At 42.7% G+C, this 12236-nt stretch overlaps 1 protein-coding gene across 2 annotated transcripts in view; it reads left to right on the forward strand.

The window, feature by feature from the left end:
• The first annotated feature begins 1397 nt into the window (after window positions 1–1397).
• The window catches only part of LOC125159062 (aryl hydrocarbon receptor-like), a 64341-nt gene continuing 53502 nt past the window's right edge, over window positions 1398–12236 (forward strand). For both annotated transcript variants that reach the window (XM_047846893.1, XM_047846894.1), the window contains exon 1: window positions 1398–2573. In XM_047846893.1, the coding sequence (XP_047702849.1) occupies window positions 2515–2573 (59 nt within the window). In that variant the 5' untranslated portion in view covers window positions 1398–2514. The remainder of the gene's footprint in view (window positions 2574–12236) is intronic.

Below are 12236 nucleotides of genomic sequence, written 5' to 3' on the forward strand. Positions count from 1 at the left end.
GGTGAGAACCTTTGTCAGGAGCAGGCACAGCAAGAGTGGTTTAGGAGGGTCCCAGGATCCTTCCCATCTCCCAGGCTATCACATCCCAGTTCCCAGAATACCACAGATTGTCAGTCCCCGCTCTAAATCTGCCTTAGTACAAAGAATTCAACTTTTGCAATTCAAGAAAGTAGGCAATTGCTGGATTGTACAGTGGCCCTGGTACCCTGGCCCCAGGCAGAGTCCATCTCTTAAATCTCAGGATGCTTTTCCACCTGACAGCTTTCTGCTGTCAAATCAGCAGGACTGAAACCAAATGGGTTGGCCTTGTACTGCCTCACCAGCAGTCTTGATAAATAGCCAACACTATTTACCTAATAACACTATTCTGGTATCTAACTAATATCTAACAACATTGGCTCCTCCACCAAGAGTCCTAGGCCCCAAGACCCAGTGCCCTTGCTGAATGATAAACACAGCATAATTCAATCATAAAATGAAACACACATCCTGGTTCTTTTAGGAAACCTACCAACGTCTCTTATCTAATTAATTATTACTAAGTTTTCCTTGTTATAAAGTCTAAAGAAAGGGGCCTGGTTTGATACATTATCTGGTCATCTGTTTTCAAGAAACACCAGACAGGGAAATTAGGCAAGAGCATCTGAACTCAAGTGGTTTCTAAGAATGAAGATTCCACTGAATCAGGAAGCAGAAGTTTTAAAAGTCTTTTCTGAAGAAAGATTGTAAAGGACTTAGAGACTACTTTTTCAGCACCCCGCACATTAGAAGTAAAGAGGGTTCCATGTGCTGATCTCTGGACCTGCAGCCAGATCTCTGGACCTTTCCAGACTTTGTTGGGACTGGCCTTTCCTCTCACCTGGGAGGAGAGGGAAGAAGGACTTTATTTATTTGGGGGTCTTCAGCTATGGCTGTGGAGGGACTGCACGGGCAAGGCTGGTCCTGAGGAGACTGAGACCCCTTTCCTGCCAACCTTCATCTCCTCCAGCCCCTCCACAAATGCCTCCCACTGCAGTTAAGAGTTTGCTGAGGTGGTTTTGGAAAACTTGAGTGCTGTTTTGAAGTCTGCAACAGCCTGGCTGCATGGTGCTCTCAAGACTGGGGCTCGGTGTTTCTGCCTCCACTACTCTAATCAACTTCATAAAATTCAAAGTAGGAATCTGATGCTGATAGGAAAATACTTAGATTCTCATTATGCTTTCTGAAGAATCCAGAGTCACTAATGTGTTTTATTACTGTTTTTTTTTAATGTTTATTTATTTTTGAGACAGAGAGAGAGAGAGCATGAACGTGGGAGGGTCAGAGAGAGGGAGATACGGAATCTGAAACAGGCTACAGGCTCTGAGCTGTCAGCAGAGCCCCACGCCGGGCTCGAACTCACAGACAGCGAAATCATGACCTGAGCTGAAGTCGGCCGCATAACCGACTGAGCCACCCAGGCGCCCCAATTACTGGGTTTTTTTTTTAAGTGTCCTGGATTAGTTGCCATTTTATGGACACTGAAAGAAAACAAAAGCACTTCTTGTTAATCATCCCCATGCCGAAGTGAGTGGTTTGAAGTCCTGAGGTCCCGGTAATGACCTAAAGGAAGGCAAGGAAGCTCCCCCTGGGATAGCCACACCTCACCTGTCACCTGTTACCTGTCACCCTGCATGTGGGAACGCTGGGAGGCATTTCCATTACTTACTTAATACCTGGCCCACAAAAACAACGCAATCATCTCACACACACACTCACACACACACACACACACACACACACGCACACACGCGCGCGCGCACACACACACGCAGCCGGTAGAATGAAGTGTAATGGCCCCTGGGCACAGACTTATGCAGAGGTTGGATGTCAGCCAGTAGCCACTGCTGTTCTGGAATAAACCTTCCTGGGCAGGCTCCTCTGGCCGCGGCATGAGCGTCGGGGCGGCCCGGCCGGGAGGGTTCCTCTGTCCGCAGCGACCACAGGTTCAAAGGGGCTCCTGGTTCAGTTCCGAGTCTTTCGCGCCCCCGCGACACGTCTCTCCTTGGGGAACCCCCTCCCAGGGAGCGCGTTCCCTGGCGCCCAACCGCACATCGAGGGAGCCCGTCGGGGGTCCTGCTTTCTCGAGAGGGGGTCCTGCTTTCTCGAGCAGACCTGCAGAGCGGAGGCGCAGCGCGTGGGGACGAGGCCCTCTCCCGACTCGTGCCGGGGGCTCGTTCGCAGACGAGAGCGCTCTCCCTGCGGCTGGTGTCGCGGACTTGCCACTGGCGAGTGCCATACGCACCTGCAGACGAGGAAGCCCGCGTTTGTCTGCGCTGAGGGCCCCTAGAGGGAAACCGGCCAATCGCGCGCCGCGGGCCCTCGTACCGGGAGGCGGACAGCCCTCGCCCCCGACCCCCGGGGCGCGCGCTCCAGTCCTGGAAACGGGTCGGGACGCACCCAGCAGGCAGCCTTCCGGGCGGGGGCGCCTCTTCCCTGGCGCTGGGCGGCGACGCCCCGGGTCCGCGCCCCTTTGTGCGGCCGCCGGCGGGCACCATGCTGTCCATCGGGGGCAGGTACGCGGGGAAGAAGAGGAAAAAGCCGGCGCGGAGGAGGTACTAGGGCCCAGGGGGCGCGGGCGGCGGGTGTGGGTCCCATGCCAACCGCACCCGGAGCTCCGCGGGATCCGACGCCGAGAGTACCGGCCTGGGGAGGGTGGAATGCGACGTCAAGATCCCCCAGTCCCACCCCAGAAGTATCTCTGGGGGTCTTGCTCAGGTCTGGGGGCGGAGGGCGCTGACTGAACGAGCTCTTCGGGAAGGGCGCGCGGGGTCTCCCGGACCAGGGCGCGCCCAGGAAAGGGTCTCCCGGGTCCACAATCCCGGGACCAGGGCGCGCACGCCGGCAAGGGAAGGGGTCCGGAGTCACGGTGGGAGGTTGGAAGGGAGAGACCTTGCGTGGATGGGTGACTTCCACACTTCACCCCCATTTACCGACGGGATGCCAAGGCCCTGAGCACGGTCCCGACGCGGCAGGGTCCCTTCCACGTTCCTGGCGGGAGAGATCTGTGTGGCCCCTGGAGCTGGGCAGACGTTCCTGAGGACAATAAATCACAAGCCTGTGGAGAGGACACTCCTTGGGCAGCGTCCTTGGACCAGATACCCCAGGGTCTGCGCGCGTCCCGGAGCGGCTGGGGCGGGGCCCTGGGGCTGGACCACACCTGGCAGCGAGGGCCTGGCGACAACCCGCCCTCAAAGCACATCCCCAGGAACGCAGAGACCCTCCTTCCACCCCCACCCCCTCCCCACCCCCACTGGCGCAAGGGAACCAGCTCCTGGAGGCGGGTCTGTGAGAAATTTCCAAAACCTCTCAAAATATCAATTCTAATTCCATGTCGTTTTAAAATACATAAAATGCCATGGTAGAAGTGAAGTACAAAGGGGAAAATAGCCCTTGATACCAGTGATAGGAAATGCTCAGAACAGGTAAATCCAAAAGTAGATCGGAGGTGGCAAGGGGGTGGGAGAGGAGAAGTGACTGCTAAGGGTTAGGGGTTTCTCTCAAGGTGCTGAAAAAGTTCTGGACCTGGGGAGTGGTGATGGCGATACAACATCCTGAAGGTGCTTAATGCCACTGAACGGTACACTTTAAAAATGGTTACATTGGTAAAAATGTATGGTGTTTGCATTTTACACAATAAAAAATATACACACCATGAAACTTCTCAGTAGGGGCATAGCTCAGAAACAAGCTCATCGTAACTTATTTGTCCAGGGCAGTGAAACCAGCCATCACTGGTTAATTGAAAAAAAAAAAAAAAGTTAAAATGGGGGGAGGCATCCCTAAATGTATTACATATACTGTACATTTTTTTTAATTTCACATTTTTATTTAAATTCTAGTTAACTAAAATTAACTTGGTAAGCTTGGTTTCCAGTGTAGAATTTAGCAATTCGTCACTTACATATAACAGCCAGTGTTCATCACAAGTACCCTCCTAACTACCTATCACCCATTTAGCCCATCCCCCACTCACCTCCCTCCATCAACCCTCAGTTTGTTCTCTATCATCAAGAGTCTCTTATGGTTTCCTTCTCTCTCTCTCTCTCTCTCTCTCTCTCTCTCTCTCTCTCTCTTTTTCCCTTCCCTGTGTTCATCTGTTATGTTTCTTAAATTCCACATATGAGTGAAATCATATGGTATTTGTCTTTCTCTAACTGACTTATTTCACTTAGCATAATACACTCTAGCTCCATCCACGATGTTGCAAATGGCAAGATTTCATTCTTTTTGATGGCTGAGTAATATTCCATTGTGTATGTATACCACATCTGCTTTATCCATTCATCAGTTGATGGACACTTGGGCTCTTTCTATAGTGTGGCTATTATTGATAATGCTGCTGAAAACATTGGGGTGCATGTGCCCCTTTGAATCAGTATTTTTGTGTGTTTGTTTTTTTATCCTTTGGGTGCAATTGCTGGGATGGGATGGAGGGTAGTTCTATTTTTAACTTTTTGAGGAACCTCCATACTGTTTTCCCGAGTGGCTGCACCAGTTTCCATTCCCACCAGCAGTGCATGAGGGTTCCCCTTTCTCCACATCCTTGCCAACATCTGTTTTTTCCTGAGTTGTTAATTGTAGCCATTCTGACAGGTGTGAAGTAGTATCTCATTGTGGTTTCGATTTGTATTTCCCTGATCATGAGTGATATTGAGAAGCTTTTCATGTATCTGTTAGCCATCTGAATGTCTTCTTTTGGAAAAATGTCTGTTCATGTCTTCTGCCCATTTCTTCACTGGATTCTTTGTTTTTGGGTGCTGAGTTTGATAAGTTCTTTATAGATTTTGGATACTAAGACTTTATCAGTTATTTCATTTGCAAATATCTTCTCCCATTCTCTAGGCTGCCTATTATTTTTGTTGTTTCCTTCGCTGTGCAGAATATTTTTATCTTGATGAAGTCCCAATAGTTCATTTTTGCTGTTGTTTCCCTTGCCTTCAGTGACATGTCTAGCATGAAGTTGCTGCAACCAAGGTCAAAGAGTTGCCGCCTATTTCTTCTCTAGGATTTTGGTGGTTTCCTGTCTCACATTTAGGTCTTTCATTCATTTCACAAATTTTTGTGTGTGTGTGGTGTAAGAAAGTGGTCCATTCTATATGTTGCTGTCCAGTTTTCCCAACACCATTTGTTGAAGACACTGTCTTTTTTCCATTGGATATTCTTTCCTGTTTTGTCAAAGATTAGTTGGCCATATAGTTGTAGATCCATTTCTGGGTTTTCTATTCTGTTCCATTGATGTATGTGTCTTTTTTGTGTGTGCTGGTACCATATTGTCTTGATGGCTACAGCTTTGTAATATAGCTTGAGTCTGGAATCATGATGCCTCCAGTTTTGCTTTTCTTTATCAGGATTACTTTGGCTATTCAGGGTCTTTTGTGGTTCCATACAAATTCTGGAACTGTTTGTTCTAGCACTGTGAAAAATGCTGTTGGTATTTTAACAGAGATTGCCTTAAATGTGTAGATTGCTTTGGATAGTATAGACATTTAAACAATGTTTGTTCGTCCAATCCATGAGCATAGAATATTTTCTTTCATAAGTGTTCTATAGTTTTCAGAGTACAGATCTTTTACCTCTTTGGTTGGTTATATTCCTAAGTATCTTATGGTTTCTGGTACAATTATAAATTGGATCAGTTCCTTGATTTCTTTTTCTAATGCTTCATGATTGGTGTATAGAAATGAAACAGATTTATGTACATTGATTTTATGTCCTGAAACTTTGTTGAATTCATGTATCAGTTCTAGCAATGTTTTGATGGTGTCTTTTGGGTTTATACAAAGAGTATCATATCATCTTCAAAGAGTGAAAGTTTGACTTCCTCCTTGCCGATTTGGATGCCTTTTATTCATTTTTGTTGTCTGATTACTGTAGTAATTTTTGTTAGTCTGATTACACACAGACTAACATCATTAGCAAACCACAAAAAACTTGCACAAGTTTTCAAAACCTCTGGGATGCAGCAAAGGCAGTCATAAGAGGAAACTATATAGCAATCCACACCTTCCTAAAGAAGGAAGAAAGGTCTCAGATGCACAACCTAACCTTACACCTTAAAGAGCTGGAAAATGAACAGCAAATAACACCCAAAACCAGCAGCAGACAGGAAATAATAAAGATCAGAGCAGAAATTAATGCTATCAAAACCAAAAACACAGTAGAACAGATCAATGAAACCAGAAGCTGGTTTTTTGAAAAAATTAAAAAAATTGGTAAACCACTAGCCAGTTTGATCAAAAAGAAAACGGAAAGGACCCAAGTAAATAGAATCAAGAATTAAAGAGGAGAGATCACAACCAACGCAGCAGAAATAAAAACAATAATAAGAGAATATTAGAGCAATTATATGCCAATAAGATGGGCATTCTGGAAGAAATGGACAAATTCCTGGAAACATACACACTACCAAAACTGAAACAGGAAGAAATAGAAAATTTGAACAGACACATAACCAGTAAGGAAATCGAATTAATAATCAAAAATCTCCCCAAAACAAGAGTCCAGGGCCAGATGGCTTTCAAGGGGAATTCTACCAAACATTTAAGGAAGAGTTAACACCTATTCTCTTGAAGGTGTTCCAAAAAGTAGAAATGGAAGGAAAACTTCCAAACTCTTTCTATGAAGCCAACATTACCTTGATTCCAAAACCAGACAGAGACCCCACTAAAAAGGAGAACTACAGACCAATTTCCCTGATGAAAATGGATGCAAAAATCCTCAACAAGATATTAGCCAACCAGATCCAACAATACATTTTAAAAAGTATGCACCATGACCAAGTGGGATTTATACCTGGGATGCAGGGCTGGTTCAATATCCAGAAAACAATCAGTGTGATTCATCACATCAATAAAGAAAGGACAAGAACCACATGATCCTCTCAATAGATGCAGAGAAAGCATTTGACAAAATACAGCATCGTTTCTTGATAAAAACCCTCAAGAAAGTAGGGATAGAAGGATCATACCTGGAGATCATAAAAGCCATATATGAATGACCAAACGCTAGTATCATCCTCAATGGGGAAAAACTGAGAGCTTTCCTCCTAAGGTCAGGAACAAGACAGGGATGTCCACTCTTGCCACTGTTATTCAACATAGTATTGGAAGTCTTAGCCTCTGCAACCAGACAACACAAAGAAATAAAAGGCATCCAAATCAGCCAGGAGGAGGTAAAACTTTCACTCATCGCAGATGACACAATACTCTATATGGAAAACCCTAAAGATCCCACCAAAAAACTGCTAGAACGATTCATGAATTCAGCAAAGTTGCAGGACATAAATTCAATGTACAGAAATCGGTTGCATTCCTATACACCAACAATGAAGCAACAGAAAGAGAAATCAAGGAATCAATCCCATTTACAATTGCACCAAAAACCATAAAATATCTAGGAATAAATCTAACCAAAGAGGTGAAAAACCTATATGCTGAAAACTATAGGACGCTTATGAAAGAAATTGAAGAAGACACAAAAAAAATGGAAAAATATTCCATGCTCCTGGATAGGAAGAACAACTATTGTTAAAATGTCAATACTACCCAAAGCAATCTACATATTCAGTGCAATCCCTATCAAAATAATGCCAGCATTGTTCACAGAGCTACAACAAACAATCCTAAAATTTGTATGGAACCAGAAAAGACCCCAAATAGCCAAAGCAATCTTGAAAAAGAAAACCAAAGCAGGAGGCATCACAATCCCGGACTTCAATCTATACTACAAAGCTGTAATCATCAAGACAGTATGGTACCGACACAAAACAGATACTCAGATCAACGGAACAGAATAGAGAACCCGGATATCAACCCACAAACGTATGGCCAACTAATCTTTAACAAAGCAGGAAAGAATATCCAATGGAATAAAGACAGTCTCTTCAGCAAGTGGTGCTGGAAAAACTGTACAGTGACATGCAGAAGAATGAACGTGGACCACTTTCTTACACCATACACAAAAATGAACTCAAAATGGATGAAAGATCTAAATGTAAGACAGGAACCCATCAAAATCCTAGAGGACAAATCAGGCAAAAACCTCTTTGATCTTGTGCGCAGCAACTTCTTACTCAACACGTCTCCGGAGGCAAGGGAAACAAAAGCAAAAATGAACTATTGGGACCTCATCAAAACAAAAACTTCTGCACAGCGAAGGAAACAATCAGCAAAACTAAAAGGCAACCGGGGCGCCTGGGTGGCGCAGTCGGTTAAGCGTCCGACTTCAGCCAGGTCACGATCTCGCGGTCCGTGAGTTCAAGCCCCGCGTCAGGCTCTGGGCTGATGGCTCAGAGCCTGGAGCCTGTTTCCGATTCTGTGTCTCCCTCTCTCTCTGCCCCTCCCCCGTTCATGCTCTGTCTCTCTCTGTCCCAAAAATAAATAAAAAACGTTGAAAAAAAATTTAAAAAAAAAAACAAAAACTAAAAGGCAACCTACAGAATGGGAGAAGATATTTGGAAATGACATATCAGATAAAGGGTTACTATCCAAAATCTATAAAGAACTTATCAAACTCACCCAAAAAACAAATCATCCAGTGAAGAAATGGGCAAAAGACATGAATAGACACTTCTCCAAAGAAGACATCCAGATGGCCAACCGACACATGAAAAAATGCACAACATCACTCATCATCAGGGAAATAAAAATCAAAACCACAGTGAGATACCACCTCATACATGTCAGTATGGCTAACATTAACAACTCAGGCAACAACAGATGTTGGCAAGAATGCGGAGAAAGAGGATCTCTTTTGCATTGTTGGTGGGCTTTCCAGCCACTCTGGAAAACAGTATGGAGGTTCCTCAAAAACCTAAAAATAGAATTACCCTATGACCTAGCAATTGCCCTACTAGGTATTTATCCAGGGGATACAGGTGTGCTGTTTTGAAGGGACACATGCACCCCAATGTTTATAGCAGCACTATCAACAACAGCCAAAGTATGGAAGGAGCCCAAACATCCACCAATGGATGAATGGATAAAGAAGATGTGGTATATATGTACAATGGAGTAGTACTCGGCAATCAAAAAGAATGAAATCTTGTCATTTGCAAGTACATGGCTGGAACTGGAGGGTATTATGCTAAGTGCAATTAGTCAGAGATAGACAAATATCATATGACTTAACTCATATGAGGAATTTACGAGACAAAACAGATGAACATAAGGGAAGGAAACAAAAATAATATGAAAACAGGGAGGGGGACAAAACATAAGAGACTCCTAAATATAGAGAACAAACAGAGGATTAATGGAGGGGGTGTGGAAGGGGGGATGGGCGAAGTGGGTAAGAGACACTAAGGTATCTACTCCTGAAATCATTGTTGCACTATATTATAACTAATTTGGATGTCAATTTTAAAAAATAAACTTAAAAAAAAACTGGCACAATGTTCTACACCATGGCATCTATGTTTTGTAATTGATCCTTAGGCAACCTAGGAGGTAGAGACTTCTATTATCATCCCCCTCTTAGGGCTGAGGCATAGAGCCTGGGTGGTGAAGGGGCTTCCCAGTTTACCTGCTGCCTCACTTGGACCTGGCCTCTTTCTGTGGCTTGTTGAAAGAGGCTGGGATCCTGCTGGAGAAGACGAGGGAAAACCTCATGAGACAGGGTCACCTGGTGAGCAGGTTCCAAGGAACCTTAGGGGGTAGTGAGCTGAGCTGTTGAGCCCCCTCCTCATTCATTTGGCTGGCTGGTCCCCCCAGTTCAGGCTATTATGAATAAGGTGCTATAAATAGTCTTTTGTGGACATATACTTTCATTTCATCCCAGTAAGTACCTAGGATTGGAATTTCTATGCCATGTTTAACATTTTAAAAAACTGAAATCATTTTCCAATGAATGAGAGTTCCAGTTACTCCAGATCCCCTCCAACACTTGATGTTGTCAATCTTTTTAATTTTAGCCATTTTAATATATATGCACAAGTAATTTATTTTAATTTGCAGTTTTCTGATGAAGTATAATGTTGCCTATGATCCCATATGCTTTTTGGCTATTAGTATATTTTCTTTAGTGAAGTATCTATTCAAATTATTTACCCATTTCTAATGGATTAGTGAAAGTCCTTTATATATTCTGGATACAATAACTTTTTTTCAACTACATATACTACATACACTTTTTTCCATACTTAGTTTCTTAATTTTGTTGAAGTCCAGCTTACCAATCTTTTTCTGTTATGGTTTGTGCTTTTTGTGACCCATCTAAGAAATCTTTGCACATCACAAGATCTTGAAGATTTTCTCCCGTTCATGTCTGTAGGATCTATAACTATTTCCCTTCCTTCCTTACTATTGGTAATTAGCATTTTCTTTTGGGGGGAATTGATTTGATAGATGATTATCAATTTCATTGATATTTTCAGTTTTCACTTTCATTTATTTCCTCCATTTTCTGTTTCATTGTTCTGCTTCTACTTGATTATTTTCTTCCTTGTACATACTTTGGGCTTAGTTTACTCTTGTGTTTCTAGCTTTTAAGAAGGAAACTCAGATCATTTACTATAAAACTTTCTCCTTTTCATATGTAAGTAAGGCAATAGTCTTCCCTCTACACATTGCATTAACTGCACCCCACAAATTTTGGTATCTTGTCCTTCATTACCAATTAGATTTTTTCTTATTTCCTTTGTGATTTCTCTTTTGGCCCATGAGTTGTTTTATTTTTCTAAGTTCATGTATCTGTTTTGCGAGAGAGAAAGAGAGAGTACAAGCAGGGGAGGGGCAGAGAAAAGGACACAGAATCCCAAGCAGGCTCTGTGCCATCAGCATAGAGACTGACACAGGGCTGGAAACTCACAAACTATGAGATCATGACTTGAACCAAGATCAAGAGTTGAATGCTAATTGACTGAGCCACCCAGGCACCCTGGGCACATGAGTTATTTTAAAATGTGTTAATTTGCAAATATTTGAGGATTTTTCAGATATCTTTGTTACTGTTTCTTAAATATCATTGTGTCTGAGAATGTACTCCGTATGATTTCAATCTATTTAAACATACTGAGACTTGTTTTATGGCCCAGAATATAGTCTCCCTTGATGAATTTCTGCTTGTGCATAAAAAGAATCTATATTCTGCAGCTGTTTGTTGTAGTGTTTTACAAATATCAATCATACTAAGTTAGAGGACAGGGTTCATGTCTTGTATATCCTTAATAATTTTCTAACTATCTGTCCTATCATTTAGTGAGAGAACACTGCAGCAGTCCCCAATTCTACTTATGAATTTGTCTGTTCCTCCTACCAGCTGTCTCAGTTCTTGATCCACATATTTTGAAACTCTGTGAATATATATATATATATATATATATATATATATGTTATGACTTTTTTTAAATTATGAAAACATCTTTCTTTATCTTTGGTAAGTCTTCTCTGTCTGATAATATAACCACTCAGGCACTCCAGCTTTCTTATGTCTAACGTGCACATGGTATGTCTTTTTCAATCCTTTTACTTTAACGTATCTGTGTCTTTACATTCAAAATGTGTTTCCTCTAGACACCATATATCGGGTTTTGTTTTTTCAGCCAGTCTGATATTCTCTGCTTGTTTACATTTTTGTAATTTCAATGTGGTTGAGTTTAAGTCTGCCATTTTATTTCTATTTGTTCCATCTATTCTTTGTTATTTTTCCTTCCTTTCTTTGGATTTAATTCTTTTTTAGTATCTCATATATCTCCTTTTGTGACTTATTAGTTGTACCTCTTTGCTTTATATTTTCAGTGTTTGCCCTAAGGCTTACAATGTAAATCTTAACTGATACTATCTACTTTCAAATAATATTATACTGCTGCATGGATAATGTAATCACCTCAGAATAATATAATTCCACGTCCCTTCCATCCTTTGTGCTATTGTTTTCATACATTCTACATATGCCATAAACACCACAGTGCAACACTATTATTTTTCTTTAAGTAGTCAATCATGTTTTAAGTAAATTAAAATCATTAAATTTTCATCATCTACAGCATTGTTTATTCTTTCATGGAGATCCATATTTCTGTCTAATATCATTTTTCTTCAGCTTGAAGAACCTTTTGTAATATTTATTGTAGCTCAGGGGCGCCTAGGTGGCTCTGTCGGTTAAGCGTCTCACTTCGGTTCAGGTCATGATCTCACAGTTCATGAGTTCGAGCCCCATGTCGGGCTCTGTGCTGCCAGCTCTCTGCCCCTCTCTCTCTGCCCCTCCCCCACTCACAC

This window comes from Prionailurus viverrinus, unplaced genomic scaffold, assembly GCF_022837055.1.
Source record: "Prionailurus viverrinus isolate Anna unplaced genomic scaffold, UM_Priviv_1.0 scaffold_42, whole genome shotgun sequence".
NCBI classification, from domain to species: domain Eukaryota; kingdom Metazoa; phylum Chordata; class Mammalia; order Carnivora; family Felidae; genus Prionailurus; species Prionailurus viverrinus.